Source organism: Temnothorax curvispinosus, unplaced genomic scaffold, assembly GCF_003070985.1.
Source record: "Temnothorax curvispinosus isolate PA1 unplaced genomic scaffold, ASM307098v1 QBEX01007214.1, whole genome shotgun sequence".
In the NCBI taxonomy this organism is placed as follows: Eukaryota; Metazoa; Arthropoda; class Insecta; order Hymenoptera; family Formicidae; genus Temnothorax; species Temnothorax curvispinosus.
In genome coordinates this window covers 356,975-372,701 of record NW_020216994.1, presented here as the reverse complement: position 1 = coordinate 372,701, position 15,727 = coordinate 356,975, and the positions used below count along the sequence as shown (strand labels likewise).

The following is a 15,727-nucleotide window of genomic DNA, read 5'->3' as shown; positions in this document are numbered from 1 at the left end:
CCGCTTAAGGGCATGCGTACAAAGCGAGCACAGTAACGTCTGGCTTCGACTAGCAGCCAGTCAATAATGCTTTGTATTATCAAATCCAGCTTCAGCCTTTTATTTTGAAAAGTCACGTTTTTGCTAAATGGAGTTAACGCTGCGCTTTTAAATGCCCTTATTGTTCATCTTGTTTTTAAAAAATGCCCATACGTGTAAGTGTTTTACTACGTCACAGCAATGCAACGTCTTGCATTTGAGGAGAAAACACGCAATTAAATTTTAGTAGTATCATATCGTACCTCAATCTCTCGAGAATAATTTTTCAAAATTTTAGTATTTTCTTTTTAAATAAATAAGCCATTCGCCATTCCGTAATTACTCACACATGTCAGTGACACGTCAACAATAATGAATGAATACTTAATTCTTTTCCAGGCCTGTTTTGTGAATAGAGTCGCCAAGAGCAATTGATTAAAAATGTACCTAGGTTCTTTAATTGCTTCTACTTTTCAAACATATTTTCTCAGTTATGAAAGAAATAAAGTTTTGTATCTTATAAGAAATATTACGAAAAAATGAAACACGAGAATGGACTCAGATGATGAATGATTATGTGTACTATTTCCATAAATTCATTTATATTTATTAAACAATTTTTGTAATTAAAGTGTAATTAAAGTGAATTAAAGTGAATTGAACAGTTTCTGACTTTTTATTTATTTACATTATTCTAATTTAGTAATTTTGTGAAAAAATGCTAAGGACATGCTTGATATTTTACAAACAATTTTTCAAAAAACAAAAATGCAAAGCAATGGAGAAAAATACACTAAAATTAACAACTGTCATATAAAACATATTAAGCTTACTCTCCATCTGGCATGACGGCGTATTTCTTAACAATGCAGTTTCCCCAGTTTTATTTATATTTTTTTTCTCCGAGCGGTAACTTTTACGGACAGCGCACATTCCAGCAATGAGAATATTTTCATACGTGAAATGCGTCGTAAAGACTATACGTTTACTTCAAATGTGTACTTGCACTTTTTTATCTCTTCCAATTACGTCCCCAAATTGCACATTGCAGTTTGAATTACATATCTTGGTAAAGACCCATCTCCAATGACCTTGACCTTAACATACATATGTGTCACGGTTATCACCTTGAATAATATACAAGAGATTTTAACCATCGGTCGTTGTTTATTGAAAAGTTATTAACAAAAGAAATTTCATAAATAAAACGCAATTTTTACATAGGCTTGAAATTTCTGCGCAAAAAGCGAGATCTACCCATATCAAGACCTTGATTCCGATGCGAAATCAGGTATGTAATTGTACGATTCCACATGGGTTTGTAATTTGCACGTAAAAAGCGAGGCCCACTCCATACCGCTCAGTGCTTGCAGTGTAAAGCTTTACCCATGACATCTTTATGTACATAAGATGAAGCATGTCAAGAAGTAGGTAATTTACGCCGCGCGCGGATTTACGCCGCAGAAATCAGAAAAAATAGAAGGAATAAAGATACTTGCTCGCAATCACACTGTTATGTGCCTTTATGCCATATTAGTATTGTGTTGTAATTTTAGTTCTTTACTGTTAGTATTAACGAAACCGTCGTGAGTTGAATCGATTTCTCACCGTAATAAGTAGCGCGATCATGTATTACGACCTACGTAAAATGATTACTGTAGGGAATGCAAAAGGTTTAATGGTTATTTCATAATACATAAGTGTAGAGGGATAGTAAAGGATGGAATACAGCAAAATACAAGTGCATAGCTTTTGTATTCTTTGTTTAGCTTGATATCTTGTATATCCCACCTGTTTAGGATATACGGCATTTTTAGCGTGTGGGATTTATGCCATAGTCCAGATACTCCATAAAAATCAAAATTTCCTGTGTGTTCTTTTTCCTTCTTTTTTTAGATCGTATAACAATAAATTTTAATGCATCTATCGTTCTTCTATATTTTCTTATTAAAATCTTTCAGTTTTATTATTTAATTATCATTCTTACACCTTAATAAACTTTTTACATACATTTTATAACTAATTATGACATTTTATTGCCTTATTTATAAACATTATTTGTAATTTTTTATAAGGAATATATTTCACCCATGAATGTCACATATCCCAACCCTATGGGATATGTGGCAAAAATGCAAAGGTTTCTAGAAGTCTTTTTTTATTAAATACAAAGAATAAATATTTCATATTTATATTTTTTTTAATAGTAGTAGACAGTATAAAGTTTTTATTGGTATAATTTATTTGCCTTAAATATAGTAAATAGTACTCGATAAGTTTCCGTTACCCCTACGGCGTATATACTGGAGTTATCCCATGTAGCTATCATTATATTGCACTGTTTACGCTTCTTACTTACTATCAAAGAGCATTTTCGATATATATTAGAGTTTGAATAAATTTATGTGTTATTAACAAGAATATGAGTTTTAATATTTTAATTTCTAATCTAAAACAGTGCAGCTTAATAAGTCAGGAGAAATATATTCCTAATACTCTAAGATTTAAGATATTGTAGAAAAATGAAAGTGATAGATGTTTATGTTATAAAATTATCATGTCTTGCATATTTTGCTATAGCATTGTTTTTAATTTAATTTTTAATCATGGTAAGATTAGAAATAAATAAAAACAATACGTAATAAACAAAAAAAAATATATTACCTTTTATATATATTTTCTGTATTTTATAATTTTACCATCTATATATATAAGTAGCTGACGTCTGTATGTCTGACCGCGAACTACTCATTCGTTAATGGACCGAATTTTAAAAAATTGTATATAAAATAGGGGTAGAATTTTGCGGGGATTGCCATAAAGTGTAGAATTTTTTGTTACCGATTTTTTGGAAGCCGGTACCAAATTTTTTCCAATTTTTTGGAAATTAATTGACCGAATCTTAAAAATTTATATATAAAATAGAAGTAGAAAAAACTAAAAAATGTAATAAAATTAGAAAAATTGTTAATAATAAAGAGGTTTCCGCTTCCGGTACAAAAAACAGTACGTTATTGCTCTAATTTCCGCAAATTTTGAAATATCAAGCTAAATTTTTTTATGGATAATTTTTATGGATAATTTTGCGTTACTAATTTTTGAACCGGTTTCCAAAAAATCGGTTATGAAAAATTATATAGGTACATCATCGCCATCCCCGAAAAATTTGAAAAATTTTGAAACCGGTTTGAAACTAATTTATCGGGAAATAATACGTAAGTTTTTGGGAAATAATACCTAAGTATCTAATGTCTGACAGCGAGCTACTCATTCATTAACGGACCGATTTTCTTGAGACCGATGCAAAAATTTTTCGGGGACGGACCGAATCTTAAAGAATTATATCTAAAGTAGGGGTAGAATTTTCGGGGGATTGCCATGATGTGTATAATTTTTTGTTTCCGATTTTTTGGAAACCGGTACCGAAAGTCCAATTTTTTGGGAAATATACGTAATTTTTCGGGAAATACTAAGTATCTATTAAGTATATATATAGCGAACTACTTATTCATTAACGGAGTTTCTTGAAACCGCGAGTTTAATTTTTTAATAATGTACCGATTTTCTTGAAACTGGTGCCAAAATTTTTCTAATTAAACGGGGATTGGTTTAATTTTTTATTAATGGACTTGACATCTGTCTGTCTGTCTGACCGCGAACTACTCATTCGTTAATGGGCCGAATTTTAAAGAATTATATATGAAACAGGGATAGAATTTTTCAGGGATGGCAATGATGTGTATTATTTTTTGTTACCGATTTTTTGGAAACCGGTTTCAAATTTTTCTAATTTTTCGGACACTGTCCGACAGCGAGCTACTCATTCATTAACGGACCGATTTTCTTGAAACCGGTGCCAAAATTTTTCTAATTTTTTGGGGATGGCGATGATGTGTAGAATTTTTCATATGGGTTTAATTTTTTATTAATGTACCGATTTTGTGGAAACTGCAGGTGCTAAAATTTTTCTGACTGCGAACTATTCATTCAATTAATGAACCGATTTTCTTCATAACGGTGCCAAAATTTTTCTAATTTTTTGGGGATGGCGACAATGAGTTTAATTTTTTAGTAATGGACGTTAATGCCGGTGCAAGCCTGGCATAACCCTAGGGACCGGCCCTAGGGTATGCATTAGGCATTTTCCTCCTCCAACGAGAAACAAAAAAAATGGCCCAATATCTCAAAATTTGCGGAAATTAGAAAACACAGGCATGATGTGGAAAAATTGAAATTTCTTTAAAATCAAAAACAATGTATAAATTTTTATCAAAATGAGAATAAATAAAAGGGTTGTCTTAGAATTAGAAAAAATAATTGAAAAAATGAAAACGAGTCAAAAATGGCGGGTCAGCAAAGGGTACATCCGCGCGATGCGCGGAAAAAATAAATATATATCTCTATATATACATAAATTTAAGAGAGGAAAATATAACTTTAAGTAGAGAAAAAATTGTTTGCAAAGAAAAAAGTAAGAACAAAGAGGGTTTAGAGAAGGAATCTAGACCAAAAAAAAGGAAAAGTTTATATATATAAAGTGCTAATATCGCGAACATGTTAGCAAACAATTTCGTCAGCATCAAAGAATTTCATAATAGACAGCGGGATAATTTTTTATGTTTATCTGTTATATTTGCTTATTCTGAGAGAGAAGTAGAATTTAAAATAATGCTTATTTAAATAACACTTAAATAATACTCGGTTAGTTTGCGATATACTTTACGAATAAACATAATGTTGCTGAAAATTCGCGCAAATAATTGTCGTAAATTTGTTGCAAATGTAACGCACTTCGTTGTATAATAAACTCATCAGCAATGTTTCGAAGTTTATTAACATTGTTTTAAACTTGGCAAGATCTCGGAATACGTTGTTAATGAGAATTTTTGTCAGCAAAGCTATTTATCCTTATGAATCATTCATTATTTAATTTGTGTACAGAACTTTTGGTCTATTACACTTTTTTACTCTTCCTGTAATCCGTATAATTAAACGAACAAATTTATTCTCTTTAAAACTTTCGCGAACATTTTCTCCTGTTTGAACTTTTTCAATTTATTCGCCTATTGTTTCAATTAATTTCCTTGCAGAGCGAGAAATGAAGATGAGATAACAAAACTGGAAACAAATCGGATTTTGCACATCCTATACATATAGGAGTACTAAGGTTTAAGTACAGTAACATCGCGTTTATCTCGTTAGTCTGTATCCTGTGTAAAGTGCCTATCTCTCCGCGTTATCTGTATCATATGAAATTAATGCTTTTCCCGTGGAAAACATGTATGTGCGTACCTACTCATCATCGTCATGCGTTGTATTTGCGTTTATGTATTTAACTTCGATAATCAGCTTCTCTATGATCAGTTAGTTATTACGCCGAATACTTAAGTCGCACGCATTGCTTTAGAAATTATTTTTACCTCATTTTTGCCACATTTTAAAACTAATTTTGGAAATAATTTTTCAAAGTTTAGGTACAGGAATAATTTCATCCACATCATTCACACTAAATAGATCACGTTTTCATCATTAAACGATCAATGAACATAAAGATTAATATTAACGTTACCATGTTATTGAACACTAGATTCACTTAAAGTATAAGTTTAAATTATATGTATTAGATTATCAGTAATATATTCTTTTTTTTAGTTTCCTCGAACTCTATTTTTCACGTAATATCCGAATTTTTTTCGTAGATCTTATAATGCCCGAATTTTTACATTATAAACTAATATTCTGAATACTGAATACCGAACATTCTAAGTAACTTATTGTTAGTCAATTAATTTAATAATTTTGCGAATTTTTGATATGCATTTATATAAATTTATTAATATATAGCTCACAATTTTAATTATTTAGGAAATTTTTTTATATAAAAAAAGTTTATAATGATTTAAATAATGTGTGTCCAAGGTGTCAAAATTCAATAAAACTGGTAAATGTTGCCCAAAATCACATATAATTCATTGTACAAAGAAATATTATAAAATTATCAGCCAAAAGCGATAAAATATAGCATATAATTTTACAAAATATATGAAATATTGTACAAAGTATACAGTTATATCGTTCTAAATGTCATGACCAATTATAATAAACAATCAATTAAATAGGAAATGTGCCAATATAAATAATTTTTATTATCAATTTAATTATATAACTATACTCTTCTAATTTCAACTTAAAGACTACATTTTAAGATCGATAGTGACGGCACGTAGCTTGCTAAGCAAGAAAAATGTACATTACGTGAATAATATTAGGTACAAAAGATTCAGTCTGACCGTGTATCGATATTGGTGTACACTTCCTATTTACTCGATTATTTATTAAATCGTGCCTCTTCCATTAAATAACCTGTGCTTTTCAGTAGCTTTATTACTTTTTTGTGTCTCAAAAAGTGAGATATTGATTTAAAGAAATAAAAATATTATTATAGGCAAATTAATTACATTGCATATCGATACTTCCTCCCATTCTGATTGTGAGTGAAAATTTAGAAAAAAAATTTAAATCTCTCTAAGTCGAAAAACACCTATATGAAAATGAGGATAGCTCTATCATTTTATTGCAAACTGTATGTATAGGCTCTACCTCTTCCCCTACTCCCTTCTCTTTCTAATAAATATATTATTCTAGCCTAGCCTTTATTACTATGAATTTTATTCCTGTAAATTCTTGACAATATTCATTAATTAAGTTATTATCCTTTTAAAAAAAAGCGCGCATGTCACACACACACGCACGCACACACACACACACACACACACACACACACGCACACACACAAGTACATATCTCAAAACTATTATTAAATTAAAAGTTGTGCCAAATAAAAACAATTCATTTATTATTGTAAGCAAAGAAACCATTATATAAACAGAAAATTTTACTCTTTTTTTTCCAATGTCCTTCTCTTTCTATCGCTCACGTTCCTTCGCTCTCGCTCTTATTTCCTCACTTTGGCTCAACTTTTTTTCTATTAAACGCCACATAATAATCTAAGTCATTAGTAAAAAAATAATCTTTATTCCTTCATTCCTTTATCATCCCGATCTGACTTATTGGCCTGATTTACTTGTTGGATCGATAATAATGCGCGCGCGATTCATCGAAAATATTACCTCACAGTGCATATAGATAGATACGGTAGAGATGTTACCATGGAGATGCTAAAAATTTATTCTCAACAATTTTTTTCATGTAGCGCCAACAAGCGCTACATTGTGTCGAAAGAATTAAAAGAACAATTTTCTTTGATGACAATGATAAATGAGGACGTATCTTAACGTACACATTTCGGACTTTGCTTTGCAATATTTCCGCTTATAGGACATGTAGACAAAAAATAAACGCACTTTTATCATATAATTCAAACCCAAGCCATCGATTGAGCCTATTCAGAACTTGATCGCTCATTATTGAGATTCTATAATTTATGGATCTCTCGGTTCGTGTATAGATACACGGTCTGTGTCTCGCTAACAACATATGTCAGGATCAAATTAAGAGCAGATAGCATCTTAATTACATATAAAATTTATACAGTAAGAAAAATTAAAGCGTCGTCTACAATGGCAGCAAGAGTATGCAGTAAGACATAAGCAGTAAGCTATTGACCAACTACAATCAATTATTCTTGAATTGTAAAAATCCCATTAGTCAATAACTTACTGCTTACGTCTTACTGTATACTCCTGCTACCATTGTAGACGACGCTTAAGGTAATTATGAGATACGGACCACCCTTCGATGACCTTGACATATGTTGTTAAGGTCATCCTTTAGAGTGACCTTCAGAAGGTTTTAGCCGTCGCTCAATTGTTTGTTAAAATGTTATTAATAAAACAAATTTGTACGTAAAGTAGCCTCTTGTTATTGTTATTTACAACTTTATTCAATTTTCTAAAATTATAATCTTTTTCAAAGCAAAAAATAGTAAAAAGCATAAATACAGAGTACTCTGTTTTAACCAAAAGCACAAACTATTGCCTGCTTTAATTGTGATTCTTTAAATTTTTATCTCAAAACATTTTTCTAATGAAAAGCCCTTATTTTAAAATTATTCTTTTGCGTTTACATTTTTGCAATTGTTTGTAGTAATGCTGTGTGCAACGAATAACTAATGATCCACCATTCAATTCTATAATATTTTTGCAAGGCGGACATATTATTGTTGTTGTAAGTTGTCTTTATGCTTAGTGAATAAGAATTTAATATCAAAGCATATAGTCTGTATATCAGAAAATGTCAGAAAATAACATTTTATTTATTACATTTTTTTGTTAATAAGTTTTTAACAAACAACGACTGACGGTTAAAACCTTCTGAAGGTCACTCAGAAAGGTGGCCTTGACAACATATATCAAAGTCAAGGTCATCGAAGGGTGGTCTCTGCGTAATTACCAAAATTAATCACTTATATAATTAATTGGTAATTAAGAAACTAAAGAAATATACCCAAGTAGCTAAATCTGTCGACAAAATATTTTGCAAAGTGCACTGAGAGAAAAAAATGATTGGAATAAATATAATCTCACTATATTGCTTCCTCATAGAGGAAGCTTTGTTTTTTGTAGTTAGTTTTGTTCTCAAACATATTTTTATAGTTTATTTAAACATGTAAAATATAGCAGAGTGAACACATTTATATTCATCATCACTATGACTTAAATTGGTGCAATTATATGAATGGTTATGGTAAACCAAAAATACTTCAAATAATTATAATTTTTGGTAAAAATTTTACATGGGTCAGAGTTATGCTGTTGTAATGCTGTCGTAATTATCACCAACATTATGGTAACACTAACTATAAAAATAATATTCCTAACTATAATTATTATACCATGTTATTATAGTTTTAAATATCATACATTTTTCTCTCAGAGTGTCTGCTATAAATTTTTTCGACAAATTAAATATAATAAGAATCTGTTAACAGAATATATTGGCAGATTGAATATAGAAATCGGACAGAATTTGCTATTTTGTAATTGAAATGGTTCTATTTAAACGCATTTCATTTAAATGATTACGATATAGAAGATTCTACTCAATTTCTGCTGGCAATCTACTGTCAAATTATGTCGGCAGGTTCCACTGACGGAATACGAGCTTAATTGCGGATGCAGTTGATGCCAATCTACCGTAACTGCCAATCTGCTCGAATTTGCTGGCAAACTACTATAGCATACTGCTAACATTTTGTTTATCAGGAAGTAATTTTAGTTTAGTAAATATGGCAAATATAATAAAAAAATAATAATACATAATAATAATTTTAAAAAGATGTACCATTAATATAATAAGTATGTATCATTTTGGCACAATAATTTATTTCGGAAAATTGTTTGTTTAAAGTCAAAACCAAAGAATATAATTTAACTTATTATTATTATTATATCTATATATTATAGTTATTTTGTTATTTTATTAATTTTATTACTATTAACACATTCCCTGTCACGTATGATGTATTTGCTCCACGCTGAATTTTCCGTTCAGGGCGTTTTTTATTTTTGCTACTAAATGTAACATTACAATAAAGTATTTTATAAAATTATATATTGATGCTAAGATATTATATATAGAGAGTGCAGTTATATAATATCATAGGAATATCATTACATTTTTTTATCAATAATAATTTCATAGTCTTACATAGTCTACCATTATAATACATGTTATAAGCAAAACTATTAGTTTCGATAACGTGGGCTACGTGCGATTTAACGTGGCCTGAACAGAAAACTACCGAAAATTGATCCGGCAGGAAATATATGTTACTAGTTACGTACAACTAATGAAATAATGTTAATATTGAATTATGTATATATTAATATAATTAAGTAACAATTTCCATTCTGTTGGCGCAGCTACAAATATTGAGTTATATTGTTGCCGTAGTTATATTTTTATAGTTCTCGGTACTATCTTCAGTCTCGTATGGTTTTGTAAAATTAATTGCAAGTACTTAAATATCTAATTTGTCATAGTATAGTGGGAATTATTATGTTTTATCTGAGTGTAAAATACATTTTCACTATTATCACAAATTTACAGATAACCGTCAAATGAAACAAGTAGTGAAAATAATTTTTTTACTATTTTTAAAAATTACAAAGATAATCACGTCATGTAACCACTTTTCCTATGTAATAAAAATGTAATGATAAGATTATATGGTTATATCATTCATAAACTCTTAAAATCTGTTAAAAGAGTTTTTCGTTTTTTAGTTTATACAAAAGAAATTTTTGTTTTTGCGAAGGAGCAAACTGAATAGACAGCCAATGAGCTTTTTTCATATATTAATAACTACTAACTAATTATTTTGCAAAAAATGAGCATGACAAATTTATGCGCAAATTATACGCTAACATATAATTAAATAAATTTAATTTTTATACTGCAACTCATAAGAAACTTTTTTTTAATTATCTATTCAGTTGTCTTATAAGAAACTTTTGTTCTTAACGTAGTTAATTTTAACATTTAATTTTTATTATGTGGCGAAGCTAGTTAAGCAGATCTAAAATAATCTATTTTTTTCTTCTTGTCTATTAGTTCGCGTGAATAAAAGTGTTGGCACAAACTCTTTGTTGGGATTTGTTTCTACTCTTCAAAGATCGTGAATGCAGATTGAGAGATTCGATTATATTATTATACATTCCTGTATAAATTATTATACAAGAAAATTATTTTACAAGAAATTGAAGTAGAATTTTAATCGCAACGGCAAGTTTTTTCCTAAAAGATATAGCTCGATAATACGTAAAGAAAAAATTTCCTTTATTAAAAAAAATTTTTGCACATGTGGCTATTAATACTTTTATAACTATTTACGAACATGTCTTAATCACATATAATCTTTATATCGTTGTTTATATATTTTTTACTAATTTATTTATTAATTTTTTCGTTGTTTAAATTAATATATTATATAACATGAATTAATATACACCCTCGAATTAATATACATTTTCTTCATTATCAAAAACGTATTTAAAAAATGCTGGAATTATTTAGTTTTCTATACATTTTCAAGTATAAAATATTTTTGATTATTTATATTATTCACACTTGATGTTTAGATTTGTCTGTTATGATATTTTTTGCAATAAGTTGCTAAGTCAATTCTGTTGCAATTAACATTTATAATTCTGAAGTTGATGAGTTAAAAATGTACAGTCAATTATGCGGTGGCTCATCATATGATACGAAACGCAGAATCACTTACGTAATGGCATAATTGCTTCGTAAGTTCTGAATTGAATGGGTTACTATTATTTGTATATTAATCCTATAAACAGTTATACATTTTATACATTTTCTGCATCAAGATAGTCGTTTAAACAACGGGTTTTATCACATTGCTAACTACGTGATTAATTAAAAAAATAATTTTAAAAAATACGATCGAGTTTTATCTATATTAATGCAAATATGCATAATGTGATTCAATTTAAATACTGAATGAATGGACAGGAGCTTTAAAGAATATAAAAGTTGTTATATGAATTAAATATAGCCCGGGAGATAACAACACAAAAGTGTCAGCGAATTGATTAGTTTTGGAACAAAGTAATTTCTTTTGTTTTAATAGTGTTGTTGATGAAATGCAGAGTCTGGCTGCGCTGTCTCGCTGGAATGGGCGTTGCGGCGTTTTTGATCTTGTCGTAAAAACACTTATGTTGGAAGAATTTGATTGCTGAGTGCTGAGCTTTTATATATTTATTGTTTTTTGTATAAAGAAATGTTTTAGAAGAGTCTGGCATGCAACTGACACTGGAAAATGAGTCTGGCATCCTCCCAAAGTCGTTGTAAAATGTCGATTTGTAAAATTATTTGATTAGAGCTGTAACTTGTCAAGATGGTAGTTTAAATATATAAAATTATAAAAAAGTAAGTTTGGCTACTTGTACTGGCTGGAAAATTGGTCTGGCACCCCCTTTAAAGTCATCTGCACGAGCGCGCCGGTAGCTTGTTGTCCGCCGTATCTCTAAATATTATTAACGCATTACTCATTGAAAAAGATTTTACTTGTCCAAACAAAAAAACGTAAACGATTTTGTGCTTATTAGTAGTGAAATGATGTGTAATTAATTATGTAATAATCAGAAATAAAGTAATTTAAAAATAAAACTATATTTTAAAGTAGTCAACATTATGCAAGTATAAGTATACGCTTATAAAAAATCAATTAACTTTATTTATTAAAATTATTAATTTATTCATCTGGATAATCTGTAATCAAACTTTCAATTTCTGATGAAATTTCATTTTCATCATCGGTGAGCTTGGTATTGTCGGTATCGTCATCGGATTCTTCTTCGATTTCCTTTGATTGAGTACGTTCATGATCTGACAATAATTCAAAGTTGAATTTATTATTAAAATTACACGATTTTAATAAGCTGCGATAAAAACAAAACTTTTACGAACTAAACAAATTAACTCGTTTTATTTGCAAAAAAATAATTATTATCTTAAAATCATATTTCTAAAGTCACGATTAAAGACTTATTAACAGTATTTAAACCAAAATTCTTTATATTTTTATTAACTAAAATATTATAATATTATAAATGAATAATAAGTTATTATAATGATAAGTATCTTTATTAATTTCAAATTATTTGTTGCATCATTATTATAACTTTATTATTAGTTTATTTATTCAAAATTAATTTTGCATTCATTTAAAATAAAATTAATTTATGAAATGTACCTTTATTTTCTTCCTCATTCGATTCACGTAATATATCGCTTACGAACGGGGGCAGTTGCACTTCTTCGAACCAAGTAAACTCGTACTTTTCGTCAACTTCTTTCCAGCCATTTTCAATCGGAGACAAATTTCTCATATGCTGCAAATAAGCATTTCTCCAAATGGTTGCGATGTATGACGCTCTCAAAAGTTGTTGCTTTAATTCGGATTTATATGGAGGTATAGTTGACGCGTCAATTTAGGTGAATTTCACAAATTTTTGTTAAGTATTTTTATTATTAAAAATTAATAACTTCCAAACGAAGAGGGCTAGAGGGATGAGCCCAACGGCATTGGGTTTGGCTTTATGAGGGCTACCATTCGTTCTCAGGTGCCAATCCTCTCCGACCGCTCCCTAGCTTGTAACAAGCTCAAGCGTTGAATATTGCATACTGGGGTGAAGTAACCACCGTAGACGTAAACTAAAATCCGATTTATGACAAACTAAGTATAAATTAAGCCTTATTCAAAATTCAAAATTTTTAAACTTTTTTTTTAAGAAATGAAGGGTGGGGGATTGGCACCAACCCCTATGGAACTTTTATTGCGAAGCCTACAATCAGTTCTCAGACACCAACCACCGTCCATCACTCCTTTCCGTTTTTTCCTTGGAAAACTGTTTTTATCCCTTTTCATCCCTATACAGGCCACAGGGAATTGCTGATCAACCCCGGACCTGTATCAAAATCCGAATCATCTATATACATATATAAGTACCGGACGTCTGTCTGTCTGTCTATTATTATAAGTACCTGACGTCTAGGCGTCTGTCTGTCTGTCTGTCTGTCTGACCGCGAACTACTCATTCGTTAATGGACCAAATTTTAAAGTATTGTATATGAAGTAGGGGTAGAATATTTTCCGGGGAGTGCTATAAAATGTATAATTTTTTGTTACCGATCTTTTTGGAAATTGGTTCCGAAAACTTTAATCTTGACATTAATTATTTGAAAGAATTTTAAAAATATGTGGAAACAAAAAAGGCGGACGAAGAGAGAAACGTACGTAAAGAGCAAATAAAAGAAGTTATGAGAAAAATAATTGATGAAAGAGAAAGAATGTGTAAAGATCTATTAAAAGAAATATATAATAAAATAAGATAGAAAAAATGAGAGAGGAAGAAATTAAGGCTTCTGTTTACTAACTGCAGCCATCTTGGATCGATGACGTCAAAGCGAGGAAATATATCATAAAAATTCTTACATTAAAATAAAAATGTTTTTTTAATAAAATAACATTTGTAATTAATAGAATAAACTTTTAAAATATATATCGAAAACTCCCTGTTGTTTGGGTAATCAATAAATAAGTCCTATATATCGAATTGATTTGTGCCTGATCAAGGACAAAAACAACAAATTGTTTGACAGCTGCCGAATTAAAATAAATATTAATTTCACATATTAAATTATAACAAAACTGGAATCTTTGATATATTTCAAACTACGACAATTATTTTAAATATAAAAAAACTCAAACAAAAAATAACACTGTAAATTGCAAGAATAATTTAGCTTTTTAACATCATTTTTCACGCTTTACAGTTCATAATTTTGCCAGGTGTAACGGGTGTACTGTCAAAACGCGGACTTGGCAATCGAGCCAGTAAGAGCCTTCCCAGTAAACGCTAGATATTCCTGAAATATTCCGTTCGTATTTCAAATATACCGTATATACCGGAATAGTAGATAAATTCACAGAACATTCAAATAATCGTGAAGTATTCAGAATATTCTATAAACACTTTGTATGTATAATAAGGAATATTTAGTGTACATTTTGGTATTTGTATGGGACATCTACAAAATATTCCATGGAATATGAAATAAAACCTTCTTGGATCAATCTTATTGGATATTAGTGAAAGCATGTGCTGCGCGCATATCATTTTTGCGCGCATAGCGATTACTATGTCTGTGATTGGCTGCTGAGTTTTAATCACAACCGATCGCGTTACGTAGCCATTACATGGTCATATCCATTACAACACTTATCGTTGTACAGAAAATCAGTATCAAGCGTCTTCAAACAAGAAAGCAAGGTAAATTTGCCGTTTTTGTAAACGCTTCATGTTGTATACTGGCAACAATTTGATGATTCAGCTGAATGCTCATTTGCCACGAAATATATCTAACCTAAGGAACAAAGAGATATTGGTTACAGGTTATCAGGTACAGATTTTCGGATATAGTTATCAACTTGTAATAATATTTTATGTTACATTGTTATAAATATGAGGTAGGTAAATATATATGAGTACCTCTTGGATTTGTTGTAATAAATATATGGGACATTTCGTGCTTATTTGAATATTACGTGTACATTCTGTAAATATTCCAGAATGTTTTAGGATATTCTTGGGATGTTATTTTTGGATCTTAAAAACATTTTATAAATATTACAGGAATATATAGCGTTTACTGGGTTAAAAACTCGAAAATGTTAAATGTGATATTTTAGTTAATTATTGTTTATTGCATATTTATTGAGAATTAAATTAGTCTTTTTTATGATACTCATGTGATATATTCTACAAACATACATATTTGTAGGAAATAAATTAACGTTAATACGACCCGGGCACGTCATACGTGTTTTTGTGTAAATCTTAATAATTTTATTCTTTTTCTTCTTACTTGTATGCTTGAAATATGATACAAGATTGAGAAGTAACGTGTTATTTGTAATGCTGTTATAAAATGAAAATAATACCTAATAGTTACAAGTTTCTTTTATCAATGGATTACGAGTAACGGTAACAAAATACTTTTAATAACATATATCCAACAAACACAGTGATGTAATACGTAAAGAAAAAACAGGTACATAACAAGTATAATAAAGAAATATGGTTAAGAAAATTACAAAAAAGAAATGATATCTTTTTTTAAATTATAGCGCCAATTACAGAGAACATATATTTTTCGAGAT

General features: G+C 29.4%; 1 protein-coding gene across 1 annotated transcript in view; it reads right to left on the bottom strand.

The window, feature by feature from the left end:
• Nucleotides 1-12,256: 12,256 nt before the first annotated feature.
• Nucleotides 12,257-15,727, bottom strand: part of LOC112456813 — a 51,644-nt gene continuing 48,173 nt past the window's right edge. The window contains exons 2-3 of the mRNA XM_025019568.1: nt 12,758-12,896; nt 12,257-12,390 (exon numbers count right to left, since the gene is read on the bottom strand). Coding sequence (XP_024875336.1) covers nt 12,257-12,390; nt 12,758-12,896 — 273 coding nt within the window. The remainder of the gene's footprint in view (nt 12,391-12,757; nt 12,897-15,727) is intronic.